This window comes from Zalophus californianus, chromosome 7 (genome assembly GCF_009762305.2).
Source record: "Zalophus californianus isolate mZalCal1 chromosome 7, mZalCal1.pri.v2, whole genome shotgun sequence".
In the NCBI taxonomy this organism is placed as follows: Eukaryota; Metazoa; Chordata; class Mammalia; order Carnivora; family Otariidae; genus Zalophus; species Zalophus californianus.
Window position 1 is genome coordinate 107,416,233 of NC_045601.1, and position 17,848 is coordinate 107,434,080.

The 17,848-nt window shown below is 50.3% G+C and overlaps 2 protein-coding genes across 6 annotated transcripts in view; one reads left to right on the forward strand and one right to left on the reverse strand.

The window, feature by feature from the left end:
• The window catches only part of CRIP3 (cysteine rich protein 3), a 25,553-nt gene extending 14,437 nt beyond the window's left edge, over positions 1–11,116 (forward strand). Inside the window, exons 3-11 of one of the 4 annotated variants that reach the window (XM_027601594.2) lie at positions 691–808; positions 7,789–8,070; positions 8,324–8,418; positions 8,859–8,916; positions 9,013–9,147; positions 9,859–9,930; positions 10,055–10,149; positions 10,248–10,305; positions 10,480–11,116. In XM_027601594.2, coding sequence (XP_027457395.2) covers positions 7,941–8,070; positions 8,324–8,418; positions 8,859–8,916; positions 9,013–9,147; positions 9,859–9,930; positions 10,055–10,149; positions 10,248–10,305; positions 10,480–10,541 — 705 coding nt within the window. In that variant the 5' untranslated portion in view covers positions 691–808; positions 7,789–7,940 and the 3' untranslated portion in view covers positions 10,542–11,116. Of the gene's footprint in view, positions 1–690; positions 809–7,788; positions 8,071–8,323; positions 8,419–8,858; positions 8,917–9,012; positions 9,148–9,564; positions 9,633–9,830; positions 9,931–10,054; positions 10,150–10,247; positions 10,306–10,479 lie in introns of those variants that run through there. The other 3 variants (XM_027601595.2, XM_027601597.1, XM_027601596.1) reach the window with 3 other exon arrangements.
• Positions 11,116–17,641, reverse strand: SLC22A7 (solute carrier family 22 member 7). 2 transcript variants are annotated; one of them, XM_027601593.1, is made up of 10 exons: positions 17,159–17,641; positions 16,413–16,516; positions 16,120–16,274; positions 15,827–15,995; positions 14,906–15,029; positions 14,449–14,558; positions 13,726–13,940; positions 13,454–13,562; positions 12,069–12,272; positions 11,116–11,650 (listed from the first exon to the last, which is right to left on the reverse strand). In XM_027601593.1, exons 1-10 carry the CDS (start codon positions 17,549–17,551, stop codon positions 11,596–11,598), a joined length of 1,638 nt encoding a protein of 545 aa, XP_027457394.1. In that variant the 5' UTR covers positions 17,552–17,641; the 3' UTR covers positions 11,116–11,595. The 2 variants fall into 2 exon arrangements, with proteins under 2 accessions (XP_027457394.1, XP_027457393.1); XM_027601592.1 differs by having other exon boundaries at positions 16,413–16,540; positions 17,159–17,600.
• Between the last annotated feature and the right edge of the window lie 207 nt (positions 17,642–17,848).

The following is a 17,848-nucleotide window of genomic DNA, read 5'->3' on the forward strand; positions in this document are numbered from 1 at the left end:
TCTGACCCTAGCCCCTCTCATGTGCTCTCTCTCATTCTCTCTCTCTTTCAAATAAATAAAATCTTAAAAAAAAAAAAATGGATAGGGGATAATTTATTATGTGATACTGGGAAACTGGGGCACAGTTAGATCCTGGAGGTCAGAGATGTCATTAGGACCCTCCCTTCCCCTTCCTCTCAGCTTTGCTTGGCCTCATTTTCTCTTCACTCAGGGGTAAGATAACCTCTGCAGTCTCATGTTACTATGGCCTTATAAGGTTTCTATCTAGAAAATGAAAGTGTATTTTGCCTAATAACACCAAAAAGTCTCAGGGAAGAGGATGAGTGTGATTTGGGCCACACTTCTATCCCTGAACAATTACTGTGGACAGGTGGATAAAGTACTCAGACCAGGCCCTGGTCAGAAGCTCACCATAGAAAGACAAGATCTACCCTACTAAACAATCTAGAAGGGGGGGAGATGAGGTTCTTCAAAGGAAATCTTTCTAAGTAGAAAAATTAAGTGTCCCCTATACAGCTGCAAAGATTCAGTGCCACCTTGGTTTTTATAGCCTTCCTCTTTGTGGCTTTTTATCACAAAGTTCTTGTCCCCACAAGATACTGGTAATTGCTGCCCTGTTTTTGGTGGTGGGGGTTGGTAGTAATAAATGTAGTATGAATAAAGATGTTATAGCTCTGCCTCTTCCAAAAGCTCCAGAGAAGAAGAGAAAAAGCCCAGTCATTTTGGAGCTGGGAAGAGCCTGGAACTTGACTTCTGATTCTGTGATTTTGAGTTTCATAGAGGAACTGAGAAACTCCTCTATAAAAAGGTAAGCTTTTGCATTTTTCTGAATTCATAAGATTAAACTGTTTTAGTTTCCTTAACATAGTCTCATGACCTGGAAGGACTATGCTTCTATATTATAAAAAATGAGATGAGGAAGTTGCCAGTAGTTCACATCACAGAGCATTGTCACCACCTGTCAGACCTATAAGCAAGCTGACCACCAAGTTTCACTCTTTTTGTTTTCTTGGTTTCCAGCATATGGATATATTTTTCATGCTGCAAATTATTTGGATGTAGTTATTTTTATATATTTTTAGATGAAATACACATTTCCAAATGATATTTGAGAAACTAGGCCCATCTTTGTATGGAAAACCACCATTGAAAGCTGTTGTTGATTTCTTCATGAGCATAAGTTGAAGGCAACCATGGTGAGAGATCAGAGGGTCATTTCCTGCAGCCTTGATTCTGAATTAGCCCAGCTGATGCCACTGAATCACAAAATGTAGCCCAGTCAATAACCCCAAGCAGCTAACCACAAGTAGCTATATACAGAACGCTCTCAACAGGTTCATGTAATGGCAGCAAGTGGATGCTGGAAAACAAGGAAAAAGGTCAAACAGACTTGCTGGTGTGTTTTTAAGAAAACATTTCAGTCTGGTTTTGTCTTGTGTGTGTGTTTCTATTTTTTTTTTAAGTAACATAAATGGCAGAAAGTAAAGCTTTCTAGGTAAGAGGAGAAACTCAGAAGATGGAATGAGAAAGCACACAGGTTATGTATGGGTAATAAAGGTGAAGTAACACGGTGTGATCAAGAGGTAAGACTAATTTTTCATTAACATACCAGAACTGAGTGAAACCTTTCAAGAGTCACTGAGGAACAAAGTTTTTGATAATGCCTTAAAAGTTATAAGCATATGCCCATATACTTGGACAAGCCTACAAAGATATAAAATAAGTGGACTTTATAGTTGTAATCAAAACTCAGTGCTAGGGCGCCTGGGTGGCTCAGTTGGTTGGGCGGCTGCCTTCAGCTCAGGTCATGATCCTGGAGTCCCGGGATCGAGTCCCACATTGGGCTCCCTGCTCAGCAAGGAGCCTGCTTCTCCCTCTGATCCTCCCCCCTCTCATGTACTCACTCTCTCTCATTCTCGCTCTCTCAAATAAATAAATCTTTAAAAAAAAAAACTCAGTGCCAACCTCAAACAATGAATCATGGAACACTACATCAAAAACTAATGATGTATGGTGATTAATATAACAATAAAAAAATTTAAAGAAAAAAAACTCAGTGCTAACCTGACACATTATAGCAGTCGTATTTGTAAGGTGCTTTACAGTTTACATAACACTTTCCCACATTCTCTCATTTGCCATATATTTAATGACATACATAATTGTGCCACATGGTAATTAAGCTTAATTAGTAAGTTCTTGTGAATGACTGCAATTAGTGGGACTGGTTTGCTGCCAAAGCAGATTTTCAGTTCTCTTTTTATTAGTTACCTAGTATTTATAATCAGGATCAGTTTAAATCATTATTTTGCCTCATACATGCTGATCCTTATGGGTATGAAGAAACAAACTCCTAAATTCTTACTCCTACACACCTAAGCTTCCCTTCCCCAGGGCTTTTGTTTTAATGAAACTCTTAACTCCTACCAGTCCCCTCCTAACTCCACATCTCTTCACTAGCCCTCATCTACTCACATTTGAGGGAGACTTATGTATAACATTTAATATTCTTTCACCAATAAATATTTATTGAGCACTATGTATCAGAGATTAAGCAAGGCATTGGAAGCATACACAGCGTTTGGCAAAGCATTCCTGGTCCCTGCCCTCTTGGAGCTCACAGACTAACAAAGCCTAAATTCGGGGGTGGGGGCCGGGGGGGGGCAGGAAGTTGGCAAACCTATTTTATTCTACCACTAAGCTACAGATGTAGCCTTTATTTCCTCATTTGGTTGAGCTCTCAAGTAGGGAAAACACAGGTGTTGTTGATTGTACCCCCTTGGCCCTCCAGCACAGGATGCTATAGTAGAGAATGCCTGGAGCCAATAGCCTGGTATTAAGTAGGTGAGGGGGACCTGAAGTTAGGCAGGAATTAGTGAGGTGAAGATAATGAGGAAGCAAGTTCCCAGAAGGGAGATAGCATTTGCAAAGGTCCTGAGGCAGGAAAGGATTTCACAGGTTTACATTTAGTGTGGCTGAAGGGAGAAACAGGAGAAATGGCTAGAACTGGAAAGGTGAGGTCCTTAGAACCAAGTTAAAAACTTTACCTTGAGGGCACTGAGAAGCCGTGGAAAAGCTTTAATGACATTCCCTTGTCTCTTGCAACCCATTATTTACCTGGAGAGGTTCTCTTACCTTTAGGCACAGAGGTGCTGTGCAGACAAGGTGGTATTCAGACTCAAACACATGGGCAGCTTAGCAGAAACTATGCTTAGAAGCAGGGAGTGGAAAGAGTATGAGCTTGAGAGTCTTAGGTCTGTATGATCTGAAGAAATCTCTTAACTTCTCCAAGCCACTCTCCTTTATTTATTTATTTATTTTTAAAGATTTTATTTATTTATTTGACAGAGATAGCGAGAGCAGGAACACAAGCAGGGGGAGTGAGAGAGGGAGAAGCAGGCTTCCCACTGAGCAGGGAGCCCGATGCGGGGCTCGATCCCAGGACCCTGGGACTGTGACCTAAGCCGAAAGCAGACGCTTAATGACTGAGCCACCCAGGCACCCCCAAGCCACTCTCTTTTTATGTACAATTGATGATGTAGCATTTTTTAAAAAAATTATTTATTTATTTGAGAGAGTGAGCGAGAGAGAGAGCACAAAGCAGGGGCAGACAGAGAGGGAGAAGCAGACTCCCCTGCTGAGCTGGGATCATGACCTGAGCCAAAGGCAGACACTTAACCGACTGAGCCACCCAGGCGCCCCGATAATGTAGCATTTATTTATTTATTTTTTTTTTTAAAGATTTTATTTATTTATTTGAGAGAGAGAATGAGAGCCAGAGAGCACGAGAGGGAAGAGGGTCAGAGGGAGAAGCAGACTCCCTGCTGAACAGGGAGCCCGATGTGGGACTCGATCCCGGGACTCCAGGATCATGACCTGAGCCGAAGGCAGTTGCTTAACCAACTGAGCCACCCAGGCGCCCCGATAATGTAGCATTTAAACCCCTCACCAGGTTCTTGTAGGATCAGAAATAACAAGTAAAGTGCCTGGGACTCGTACTCCATAGGTGGTAGCTGTCACTATTTTAACAGTGCTCTCTTGCTAACAAATTTGAAACTCTTCTTTGGTAATAGAATCACAAAATCATATACTGCCAAATTGTGAGGAAAACTCAAATATCTGTCTGTGTATGATGCTGGCATCCCTTCTGCAACACTGGTGATCAGTTGGTTTGTTCTCCAATGTTATTTATAACATCCAGAGATAGGAAGCTCACTACTATCTGAAGCAGCCACCCCATGTTTGGGCTCTGTAAGAAGGTTCTTTTCTTGGACAGAATCCCAATCTGCTTCTCTGTGACCTCTATCCTGGGGTCTCAGTAGTGCTCCTAATGCCTCATCCATGTGACAGCCTTCAGGTTTTTGGGGCCATTATCTTCACCACCACTCATCTTGAGTTGAAAAGGTTGTTTCTTCAGCTTCATAACAATAAAAGGGTCAATTCATCAAAAACTACCAACAGTCTGGGGCGCCTGGGTGGCTCAGTCTGTTAAGCGTCTGCCTTCGGCTCAGGTCATGATCCCAGGGTCCTGGAATCGAGCCCCGCATCGGGCTCCCTGCTCTGTGGGAAACCTGCTTCTCCCTCTCCCACTCCCCCTGCTTGTGTTCCATCTCTCGCTGTGTCTGTCTCTGTCAAATGAATAAATAAAATCTTCAAAAAAAAACAGACTCCACCCTGACAGCTGATTAGGTAATTCCTACACTCAACTGGACTTAACCATTTGTTAAGTTTGTTAAACTATCACGTTACAGGCTTTAGTCACACAAGTATTCGAAACAGCCACTGTCAGTACATTCCTACAAGTACATTCCTACAAGAGGTGTTCATTTTCCCTGTTAACATTCTTTTTTTTTTCTTTTTTAAGATTTTATTTATTTATTTGACACACAGAGAAAGCACAAGTAGGCAGAGCGGCAGGCAGAGGGAGAGGGAGAAGGAGGCTCTCCACTGAGCAGGGAGCCAGACATGGGGCTCGATCCCAGGAGCCAGGGATCATGACCCGAGCCGAAGGCAGCCACTTAACTGACTGAGCCACCCAGGCGCCCCCCTGTTAGCATTCTTTACAAAGCCTCTTTTAGAGACAGAATAATAGAAGCCAGGCAAGGAAGAAGAGTGGAATACTGTGATTTTACTGTACTTGCAAATGAATGGCCAATATTTGAAAAGGAGGAGCCTCAACTAGTCTTTTTTAAGCACTGAACTAGAAGAGACAAGGCATACTGTGTTTGTCATAGCCATACAACACAGGAAGGCCGCAGAAGACGGGAGCAGTATAGCACTTGCCCCACTGACTCAGTGCAAGTTGTGTGAAGGCAGCATGGCGCTCACACTCTGACACTTGTTTCTTTGTGTGAGGCCCTGTGCTGGATGCACTGGTAAAGATGACCTCTCTAGGAGGCTGAGGTATGTGGCCAAGGTGATCCCACACAGAAAGAGCTACAGAGCCTCAGTGAAAGATAATTTGACATGCCCCAGAAATTCTAAGGATAGTTCTGTGGGCAAATAAAGCTAACCTTTCTAAAGGAGAATAAATGCAGTGTCTACGAATGACTACAATGAAGTCCTCCCAACCTCCTGAAGTAAGACCTTCTCCATGAGAGCCATAGAGAACAAAAAAACGGTGAACCTCAAGCCACCTTCTGTAAGAAACTAATGAGAGGCAGAAACACAAAAGTAAAATATCGGTGGAGACTAATATTTTTCCAAGGTTGTTAAAGAAGCCCATCAAGAAACAGTTATAAAACTAAGGATCTTGAAATAGTTCCCAAAACAAGAAACAGATAATTTTGAGAAAGTATAGAAAAGTTTGTTTCATTGTGTGCAGGCTTCCACCTTTAGAAGTCAACAGGGAGGATAAAACAAGTGTTAAAAGGAGAAAGTACTGATGGAGACAAGTGAGGCAACAGGAGTGTTGAGTGGAAATTCAGACACCAGTCCTATCCCATTACCCAGTGAGGGAACTGAAGTCCAGAGAGGGTCTCAGACTCCTGAGACACAAATAGGACTCCTTTCACCTAGCAGGGCTCACCCACTGCAGCTGAAGGCTAAGTTCAGCACACACACACCCTTGAGCTGTTTCTGAGCTGACTTGACAAAACAAAGATACTCCAGAAAACTCTTCATTTCACCACCTAATACTTCATCGAGGAATTTTTTTCTCTGCTGGGGCACTGGCACATAGTAATCAGCTCTCTTTCCTGCCCCTCATTCCCTGAGCTACCTTTTTTAAAAAACAAGTTCTCTTCAGCCATTATCATTATTATTATTATTGTGAAATTATTCACATATCATAAAGTTCACCCTTCTAAGGTATAGAATTCATTAATTTTTAGTATATTCATGAGGTTTTACAACTATCATCACTATCTAATTCCAGACCATTTTCATCTCCCCATAAAGATACCTAATACCCCCTTAGCAGATATGCCCAATTGCCCCTCCTCCACACCCCTAGGAACCACTAATCCACTTTTCTGTCTTTATGGATTTCCCTATTCTGGACATTTCATATAAATGGAATCATACAATATGTGGTGTTATGTGTCTGGCTTCTTTCATTTAGCATGTTTTTATGGCTCATCCAGGTTGTGCATCAGTACTTCATTCCTTTTTATGGCTGAATCCTATTCTATCACAGATATGCCACATTGTTCATCTGTTTTCGGTTGATGGACTTTTGGCTGTTGTGAATAGCAGTACTATGAACATTCATGTGCAAATTTTCATGTGGACATAGGCGTTCATTTCTCTTGGGTATATACCCAGAATTGCAATTGCTGGATCATACAGTAACTCTCTTTAACCTTTTAAGGAATTACCAGAATGTTTTTCAAAGGGCTGTACTGTTTTACATTCTCATCAACAGCATATGAGGAATCCAATTTTGACACATCCTAACACTTGTTGTTACTCATTTTTTTATTATAGCCATTCTAATAGGTCTATAATGGTATCTCATTGTGATCCTGATTTTCCTTTCCCTAATGACTAATGATGTTGAGCATCTTTTCATGTGCTTATTGGTCATGTGTATATCTTCTTTAGAAAAATGTCTATTCAAATTCTTTGCCTGTTTTTAAATTGGGTTGTCTTTTTATTATTGAGGTGTAAGAGTCCTTTATATATATTCTGATACTGGATCCTTACCAGATACTGTTTGCAAATATTTTCTTCCTTTCTCTGTGGGTTTTCTTGAAGTGTCCTTTGAAGCACTCTTGGGCTACTTGTAACAAATATTAAAACACCTTAAAACTAAATTGGGATTATATAATTGGTGTCTGAATTATACATTTAAATTTAATAAGCATTGTAATTTCACAAGAAAACCATTGTATCCCAGACCACATTTTTGAGGCTTCCAAAGAGTCTTGAGTTCATTATGGGATCTATCATAATGATAGCTATCGCTTTTATAGCAGCTATGTGCCAATCACTGTTTGGGCCCTTTGCACATACTAACTCAGTTTCCACAACAATCCTATGAGGTAGAGATTAATCATCATACTCATTGTACAAATAAAATGGATGCAGAGGGAGGTTAAGTAATTTGCCTGAAGCCAGAGAGTAAGTGGCAGAGATGCGCTCCAGATTCCGACGCTCTTAACCACCTGAGACTGTCAAGGCGGAATTAAGCCATTTCAAAGAATGCCTGACCCCTCGCTTTGAGGAAATTACCGTGTTTTTATGACCTCTGTACTCTGGACAGTTTTCCCTTTGTACCAAGCCAGAAACTAGTGCCACCCTTCCAGTCGTCCTCATTGCTCTCTTCCTTTCCCGTCGGGCTTCAAGTCCCTCTCTCATCTCCACCGGTCGGAGGCTTTAGTTTTTGGAAGGACCTGCGAGGTCGCCGGCGTCTCCCAGGTGAAGTTGTTCTAAATTTCTGACGGCCAATAGGCGCCGAGGAGCTGCGGTTTCTGCCCAATGAGGCTCACAGCGGAGCCATGGGCGGAGCCACTGAAGGGGGCGGGAACGGAGCCCCGCCTCGGTGGTTACTACAGTGTGTGGCGCCGGCTGTCCTGTGCGGAGCCATGAGCTGGACCTGCCCGCGTTGCCAGCAACCCGTTTTCTTCGGTGAGGCCGGGGCTGAGGAGGGGGAGATGGGGCGAGTGTGAGCCGGGGCGTTCGAGAAGCTGACGACGGTGTGGCCTCAGACCCCCTTTCCACCTCTGGGGCGCAGGGCACTTGGGTTGGAGCTGACCCCCCCCCCGCCCCGACACTCCCCATCGTCTCTAGGAAGCAGGCGGGGAGGGGGCTGAGGGGGGACAGGGGGCGCCCGCTACGTGGCCTGGCTCTCCACAGTCCGGTTCCACCTTGTCCCCCACAGCGGAGAAGGTGAGCTCCCTGGGCAAGAACTGGCACCGCTTCTGCCTGAAATGTGAACGCTGCCACAGCGTCCTGTCCCCAGGAGGGCATGCAGAGGTGAGGCCTGGCCAGGGCGCACAGCCCTGTGTCTGTCACTGTCCCCTAAGCACCAGCCCCCAGTTTCTGCTCAGGAGGCTCACTAAAGGCAACCTCCACAGTCAAATACCAAGACCACCTACCCGGAGGGCCCCACACCAGCCAGGAATTGGGACACCTGAGTTGTGCTGGTGGGGGGTAGACCCCATGCCTTTTGGTGGGAGGGGAGGGAAGCAGCAGTTTTCTGACCTGCTCTTGCCCTTTCTCCTGACCACAGTGGCAATTCGGACATGCCAGGTCACCCTCCACCCCTCCCAACCCCACTAGCCGAGGCCAATGGACAGACATACCTGGCAGTCTGTCTTGAGGGAAGGCCTGTGGGACAACAGGAGGGCCCCCCGCACCCTCCCCTCCCCGCTTCTTTAGCCCTGAGCAGCCCTCTTTCCTCTGCTTGTGTCTAGCACAATGGGAGGCCGTATTGCCACAAGCCATGCTATGGGGCTCTCTTTGGACCCAGGGGTAAGTACCAACCTAGAAGAGGCCAGGGGACAGCAGGACCTTCTTTGTGGCTGGGAGCTGGAGGTTCAAGCCTGACAGCCCCTGTTTTCTCTGCAGGGGTGAACATTGGTGGTGTGGGCTCCTACCTCTACAACCCTCCCACTCCCACCCCAGCCAGCACCACTCCCCTCAGCCCCCCAGCAGTTTCAGCACCCCCAGGCCCAGGGACTGGCCTCCCCCAGGGCAAGAAAAGTAAGTGAAGTTGGGCCCCAGCTACTCCTCATCCCCGGGCTGGAACAGGTAGACCAGGTGGCAGTCTCCCACCCTAGTCCTCTGCTTCACATTCCTACAACTTTGTGGCAAAGTCTTCTCTTATTCATGGCCCCTTTTTGGGGGGTTCTTTCTTGTCAGCTGCTGAGTTAAGAGGTAAATTGGGAACTAAGGTTTGGAGAGAGCGAGTGGCCTCGTGCAGTCACACAGCAAGTCAGAGGCAAAGCTGGCCTGGAATTCAGGCCTCTCCCAGGCCAAGGCCATGGAAAGAATGACCTAGGAGTAAGAGGTCATTGAGACAGGGCCAGCTCCTCATTTTCTTCCACTTCTCCCCTCTCTCTGTTCCTTCCTCCCATCCCCTAGAGTGGTCAATGACACCATGCTCCCCAACACCTGACACCCATACAGGCCCGCTCCTGTATCAGCTCAGGTTTCCTGAGGATTGAGTTGCTGACAGGGTTGAGCTGGTGGGTACCTGATCCCCTAGGAGAAGGAAGCAGGTGGTCCTTTCTGCAGAAAGGGATGGGGCAGGAGGTGGAGGTCACAGGAGACTCAGCTCTGCCCAAGAAAGACTCATGGCCAGCTGGGTGGGGGGCTCTGGGATAAGCCTGGCTTTTGGAAGGTTGGTGCTGATGGGCCCTGCTTAGGCCTGGCCCCCGCCTCAGCCCTAGCCAGGGCCTCTTCCCCTTAAAGGCCCTCCCCACATGAAGACATTCACTGGGGAGACTTCACTGTGCCCTGGCTGTGAGGAACCTGTCTATTTTGGTAAGTGACAATGGAAAGCTTGGGGAGGGGGGCAGAGGTTGGGCATCAAAGTGTAAGGAGGTGGTGCAAAGCAGGTAGGTCTCCTTGCCCTGCCCTTGGAATTACCAGTTCTCTCCACCACCAGCTGAGAAGGTGATGTCTTTGGGCAGAAATTGGCACCGACCCTGTCTGAGGTGCCAGCGCTGCCGGAAGACCCTGACTGCTGGGAGTCATGCTGAGGTGAACAGGGCAGGGATGGGTGTTTATGTTGGGAGGAGGGAGGCTGGAGCTGGGAAGAGAGTCAAGCTGAGATGGCTCTCTTTCTCTCTATGTCCCAGCATGACGGCGTCCCCTACTGCCACATCCCCTGCTACGGCTACCTGTTTGGCCCCAAAGGTGGGCGGCCCCACCCCAGACAGTGGGCCTAAAGTATGGCATGTGGGTCTGTGGGGATGTATGGACAAAAACTGGGGTGGTCACACACACCCCAGGTCCCTCCCAATTCCCTTCATCCCTCAGCCCAACACCCCCCAGCCCCAAGGCCTTTGGTGATGGGGCTCTCTCCCTCAGGTGTGAACATTGGTGATGTGGGCTGCTACATCTATGACCCCGTGGAGATAAAATCCAAATGAGATGCTCACAGGAGAGGTCACTCTTAACTCAGGCCTCATACCATCCCTTCCATGATGCAGTGGGAGCTACAGAATTCTCCAGTCCCACAGGGGGAAGATGGTCTTCCAGTGGCCTGGGCCTAGGCTCCATGGTAGACCAGGGAGTCTAGACTTTGCTGATTCCTCCCTTTCCTGTTCCTATCTGGTTAGGAGACATAGGTCACCATATTTTAAAGGGTAGCCTCCTGGCCTTCCCAGTCCCTTTCCCTAGCAAATTCTTTAACTTCAAGGTACTTAAAAAACGTGTTTATTCTGGCTTCTCCAATAAAATGTTGGCTCCCATGCCTTCAACTCTTCTTTGGGCATGAGGCCTAAACAATGGGTTGGAGGATGGGAGGTGTGGGGTGGAGGATGCATTACCCTGCAAAGTGCCTGGTAGGTACGGGGCCAGCCATGGGAACAAAGAGCTCTATTCTCCTGGTACCCTGGTCCTGGGCAGCTCCCAGTACCACACAGTGGACAGCATGTCCACCAGCCTTTTGGTGCCAGAAGTCATCATAGGGCAATCCCTTCTTTAGCACCGTCTCTAGAAGAAGCACGTTATTCGGCATCTCGTTTGAGCATGACAACAGATCCTGTGGTGAGGTCTGCTAAGAGGCTTCATTATCCATTGAGAGATGAACAGACTGAAGCCTTGAGAGGCAAAGCCACATACCTAAGGTCTCACAGCAAATCAATGGCAAAGTTGGGATCAGATCCCAGGGTCAGACTGGCTTCCTATCCAGGGCTCATCCCACAACTCACTGCTGCACCAAACCCATGGGGCACCTTCATTTATGGAACTCCCCCAGCCACGAAAAGGGTACCAGAATTATTCAGCAGCCCACTGCATTCAGTCACCCAGTTGCTGAAGGCCAAATAGTCAAGGCTTCATGAGCACAGAGAGGGGGCACTGGTGGCAACTCCAGCCCTGGGGAGGGGGCTTGATGCCACTAGCCCCAGCCACAGGGCCTGCCCTTCTGGTCTTCCAGCCCCTGCTGCAGAATTTCTGTGGAGGGCCTGCCCCTGATACCACTCAGTCCTGGACCTGCTTCATGGGTATCTCTTCCTTCTGAAGGCTGGATGGGGCACTGTGGAGGAAGGAGTCATGAGCAATGGTGGGGTTTAGCCCCTGGGCCTCCCACCCGAGCATGCCCCATCAGGGCTGGCCTACATCTCTCCCCAGCTGCTGGTATACAAACATGGGTACTCCCACAGGTGACTCCCACACATGCTTATATATACATCCCTGATGTATAGGCATACCTGAGTGTGCACACATCCACCTCTTCCTGGACAGTCTTCGATATCCATGTACATACACACATACGGACTCGTATACTTTTACAAACCTCAAGTCATACACCCACTCACACTTGCATGGAAGCACCAGACACAGAACATGCAGACACGTCATCTTCTCTGAATCCTACCTAAGGCGTCAGGTACTTGAGCACTCATTCCCACATGTATGTGCTCACACAGACACAAACAGTTCTGTGCACACACCTCCTCTCCACGTCCTGGATGGTCTCCGGCAGCTGTGCTTGCCTTGTCTCTGGTAGCAGGAGGGCAGTGCAGGCAGCCAGCAGAGCAATCCCCGCATAAGTGAGCTTGGGCAGTGACAGCCATACTCCATCCAGCAAGGCCGCCAGTGGGGCCAGAGAGCCCCCGAGCCGGCCCACCAGTGAAGTCAGCCCCATCCCTGTCTGTCTGTTCAGAGAGAGGATGGGGGAAGGGGTTGGTGTTCACACCTACTTAGGGTCATGCCTCACAGGGTTCCCATCCTGGGCTGGCAAGTCCTGACATCCCCTTCTCCCCAGATGGCTAAGAAAGCTGAGGCTTCTTTTGGGTGGTCTTCCCACCTGTCCCCAAGCCAGCATTCACCAGAGAATGGGACTCCCATTCTGACAGAACCAATCAGGTACTGCTGAAGGAAAAGAAAAGTCATCACAAAAGGGGTGGGGAAAGGGTAGTGTGGAAGGAAGAGGGTCCCAGCTCCTACAGACCCTGGCATGTTGGTAGAGGAGGAGCAAGGCTTTCTAAACATACCCAGCTGCCTACAATCTTCTCCCCACCTGCTGATAGCTAGCTGAAAGGGCACCAGGGGGCACCTGGGTGGCTAATTCGGTTGAGCATGGCCACTCTGGATCTTGGCTCAGGTCACTATCTGGGGGTTGTGGGATGAAACCCCACCTCAGCTCCGTGGGACTCTGCTTGAGATTCTCTCCCTCTCCCTCCCCCTCTGCCCCTCTCCTCACTCATGTTCTCTCTCTCTCTCAAATGAGTAAAATCTTTTAAAAAGTAAAAAAAGGGCCTCAGGCCTTAGGTCCAGAGATTACCCCTTAGGGCAGCTCTGCCTGGGCTGTGGTGAATGGGAAGGGAAGGGCAGATGGCGCTTTTTGTGACTTTTGTTTTAAAGGAGGCCCAGAGAAGTGTGACCTCACTCAGGGTCACTTAGTAAGGATAAAATGCTCAGCCTTCTCCCAGATTTAAGCATGCACAGATGGCTCTGATTAGCTCTGTATTCTGGGTCTGGTGTGAGGAATGGGTGGGAGGAACTGGGCTGCAGAGAGAGAGAGAGAGAGAGAGAGAGAGAGTGTGTGTGTGTGTGTGTGTGTGTGTGTGTGTCTGGTATGAGGAATGGGTGGGAGGAACTGGCTGCAGAGTGTGTGTGTGTGTGTGTGTGTGTCTGGTGTGAGGAATGGGTGGGAGGAACTGGGCTGCAGAGTGTGTGTGTGTGTGTGTCTGGTGTGAGGAATGGGTGGGAGGAACTGGGCTGCAGAGTGTGTGTGTGTGTGTGTGTGTATGTGTGTGTGTGTCGGGTGTTGGTAAAAAGATGTGACTACAAGCCCTCCCCCAGGTGGGTTGCCTGGGACCCAGGCTCCCCTCACCTGAGCACAGTAGGGTACAACTCCGACGTGAACAGGTAGGCAGTGGTGAAGGCAGCTTCAGAAAAACCTTTCCCTGTCACCGCCAGGGCGGTGCTCCAGGGCCCCATCCCTGGAAGAAAAGGGATTCAGGCAGGGAGCGGGCCTTGTGGGAGACCCAGAGCTCCCAGGATGGGAGGTTCCCCTAGTGGAGGGCTTTGAGTAGGGGCTTCCGGGGAAAAAGGCGGGCGTTCTTGGGCAGGAGGCGGGGCCTCCGGGGAGTGGGCGGGGCTCACCCGAGGTCACCAGCAGACTGATCCCCAAAGCAAGGGCGGTGCCCAGCAGCGCTCCTGCTTGCGTGAGACGGCGTCCCGCGTGGTGCACAAACAGGTAGACCAGCAGCTTGGAGGGCAGCTCCACAGCCCCGAACAGCAGCTGTGTTTGGTACACATTCAGCCCCAGGCCCGACACATTCAGGCTCAGGCCATAATAGGAGAAATTCACTCCAAACCTGAAGGGGGTCGTGATGCCACTCAGGGGCCTTCCTTTTCACCCTCCACTCCTTGTCCTCTCTTTTTAGGGAGGATTGGCCTTTTAGAAGGACCACCTCCCCCACCTCCAGAGCCCACTGCCCACCGCCTTTCCTGTCCCCATAATCCCCCGGGAGTGTGCAGCACCTGCCAATGGCCAAAGCGTCTTTACCTAATCTGCACAGCAAGCCTGTGAGGTAGGAACTAAAAGCGTCCTGTTTTGCAGAAGGGACTCTGAGGCTTGGTGTTAAGTGACCTGCCCAAGGTCTCACAGTAAGGAGGTGGCAGAACCTGCATTTGAGCCCTTCCTCTGATGCCTGCTCCATCTTGTGACTTTCCAGAGCTCCATGCCCTCAGAGGCAGGTCCTCCGGCCCTGCACAGTTACAGTTCACTTGTCCATCTTCCTCTCACACTCAGCGCCATCCTGGAGTCTGCGTTTTCGTCCACCCATCCCCACCCAGCTTGCCCAGGCCAGGCCCTCTCCTCACCACATCACCATGCAGCATAGTGAGATGTGTCGGAGCCGTGGGGTCCGGAACAGATCTAGGTACGAGGGTCTTCGAACCACTCGCTCCCGAGTGGCCACTTTGTCCAGGGCCTGGCAGGAGAGAAGGAGAATTTGTGACGTCAGTTGGCTTAGGCACATGACTTAGCTAGGCACATTGATCTCCCCAGGTCTCTCTGCCTCCTCCTTCTTGGGGATGCACTTGCAAGCTGAGTAATGTGGGCGCTGAGTCAAGGATGTGGCCCACCAGAGCCAGGTAGGACATCTTGAAGAGTTTGGAACTCTCCACTGGGGGCCAGGAGCTTTCCCTGTTCATACAGTGGGCCCCAGGAAGGGGGAGCTTGACGTAGGCCTCACACACTCAAGTGCATACACACACATGCACCCCCCCCACACACACACATGCACTTGCCTGCACTCACACACACATTCTCCCTCACCTCCTGGGTCAGGCCATCTTCACCTATGGGCCGCCCATTGAGCCTGGCGCAGCGGAGCAGGTACCTGTGGGCCTCCTCCACACGGCCCTGGGTCAGAAGCCAGCGTGCAGACTCAGGCACCCACCTGGGGGACAGCAGGAGGCCCTTCAGGCAGAGTCAGCACCTGCAGCCACATCTCCCTCCTGCGTATACCACAGCCTATCAACCTCCAGGCTCTTACTCATGCAGTCCCTCAACATGGCCCAAACCCTCATCACCTGATAAACTTTTGCTCATCCTTTAAGGCCCAACTTAAAAGCCACCTCCTCCCACACTTCCTTGCCCAGGCCTAGGTCCGCCACAGCCGAGGATTCCCTTCTCTATTCAACTGGATTGCTATCATTGCCAAGACCTCAGCCCCCAGCATCAGCCACCCACTTCTCCCACAGGTGACAGGAGGGCATAGGATGAAGGAGAGACAGACATACAGAAATCCCCGAAGGGCATCAAAAGCCAGTTCATTTTTGGGAGGTGATGAAATGCCCACCCTGCCTGGCTTCCTACCCTCCTGCCAGGACTCCCTACCCCTGTGCTGGCCCTGTCTGTCCATCCCTGCCTCTCTTGTCCCTGCTTCAACCATCTCTATCTGTCCCTCTGAATCTGCCTTTCAGTCTTGGTCTCTGTCACTTTCTACCTCTCACTGATTCTGTCTCTGTCTCTCCACAGTCTCTCTACATGTTGTCCTGTGTTTCTCTGCTTCTCATGTCCGGTGCCATCTTCTTTGTATCGGTTGGTCTCTCGTTCTCTCTTTTTCCGTTTCTCGGTTGCTGACTTTCTCTTTCTCTTCATCTCTCAGTCACTCTGTATTCGAATCTCAGCCTCTGATTAATTCTGTCTCTGACTTCCTCTATCACCTAGTCCCGAGCAGCCCACAGTCCTCACCAGAGGCTGAGGATGCCTGGGGCACAAGGCAGAGTGACAGCCAGCAGAAGCCATCGCCAGTCCCGTATCAGGTACCCGACCAGTGCCAACAGCATCACGCCCACTGTCCAGAAGGTGCCGCTCAGGACCCCTGCCACAGTGCGGTGCCCCACATCCAGCCATTCCATTTCTGGGCCCAGGGCAGGAACCAGAGACAGGAAGAAAGTTAGTAAGAACCAGATGGGTTCAGTCTCAGCCTTGACAACTGCCTCCCTCCAGTCTTCTAGGCCCTGCCCGTCCTTTGCCTGCCTCACCCAGTGGCATCACAATGATGGTGAAGCCAGCCAGAGCTGTGCCAGTGAGGGTGCGGGTGATGACAAACATGACGTAGCTGACTGAGGCTGCAGACGCCAGGCCTAGCACCAGGGAACTCACGTAGGCCACCAGCAGCAGACGGCGCCGCCCAAACCTGCACAGGGGTCATGCAGGGTCAGCTCCCTGTAGAGGGGAGGTCCCACGACAGAGATAGACCAAGCCCATACCCCAACTAGTGGGAGAGGGTTCCCCACCCACTCCCTTGTTGCCCCCCACACACACTGCACCCCACCTGTCAGACAGGTATCCGAAGGCCACGGCCCCCACCAGCACACCAGCAAAAAAGAAAGTGGAAGTGGCTTTGTTCAGGCCTTTCTGTTCGCACACAAGGTCCCACTGCAGGGACAAACAGGGAGGGGCCTCCCATGGGCACAGGCCCTCTCCAGTTAGCACCGACCCTTCCTCTCCAGACTCTGGGGCCTTCTGAGGTCAGTGGTCCCATCCTGGTACCTCCACGTCAGATAATAAACCCTCAACTATTTACACCCCAACTTGAGGGGTAAGAGACTTTGCTCCTCCCCAATCCTGCAGCCTCAGTTTCTTTCCATGGAGGGCCTTCACTTTGACAACAGGTCTGCTCCTCTCCAGACAGACTGCCCCCATCTACATTCACTTCTAGATGGATTATATAAATCCCAGACCTGGGGCCAAAAAGAAGAAGAGAAAGAAGGCCTGTGTCGTTTCTCCTCCTACTACTCTAGAAACACCTTTCTCAACTCTCTCCCCCAGCTCCCTGGAGCCATCTTAGCCCTTCCCTCCCTTAACCACCTCCCAATTGATAATAGCAGCTCCCGGGTATGGGCTCCTTACTGCAGGCCAGGAACGAAGCTCACTGCTTTAAATTCATAGATCCCAGCTACAGATAGGTAAACTGAGACTCTAAGAAGTAAGGCAATGTGTCTCATGCCCACATAGTCATCACCCAAGGCAGTGGCAGGCCCATCCCACTCACGTGCCCCCAGTCTCACATTCAGGTACCTCGGTTGCGATGGTGGAGGAGAACTCAGAGCGGTCGTAGTCCCAGCCCTGAGGGCAGGGCGCTGTGGAGGGCTCACCCTCCAGCTGCCCAGGGCTCTGACCCACTCCCCAAAACGTGGTGTTGGGGAGGGCCTGGGAGTGGGTGAAATAGAGGCAGGAGCTGAGGGTGCCATCAGGCTCCTGGGGCAGGTGGGCCTCCAGCCATGCGTCCTGGTGGCTGAAGTTGGCCGGGGCACCGGGTAGCGCACAGCGGTGGGCAGGTACAGCCGCCAGGAAGACAGGTAGGAGGAAGTGCATGGGCAGCAGCACCCGGGGCAGGGCCAGCAGGGCCACGTTCCACAATTGGAAGGCCCCAAAGCTGCCCACCTGGTCTAGCAGCTCCTCAAATCTCATGCCGCTCACCCACCAGCGGTTCTCAGTGTGGCCTTCCTCTGTAGGGCTCAGGGTAGCACAGCCCACCCGCCACTTGGACCCTTGGACTCTGGAGGCGGGAGCAGTTAGACTGAAGAGCAGAGAGCCTGCAGGCAGAATCCAGCCCTGGGGGCTGGGCAAGGACTGGGCCCTCCCTGGTCACCAGGTCTTCAGAGATCCCTGCCTGTTGGGCCCAGAGCCTGGGGGAGGGGCCACCATCCATTCAGAGGTCACTGACTCTGTGGCTCTGGGACTTACAGATCAGTGCTCAGGGACCAA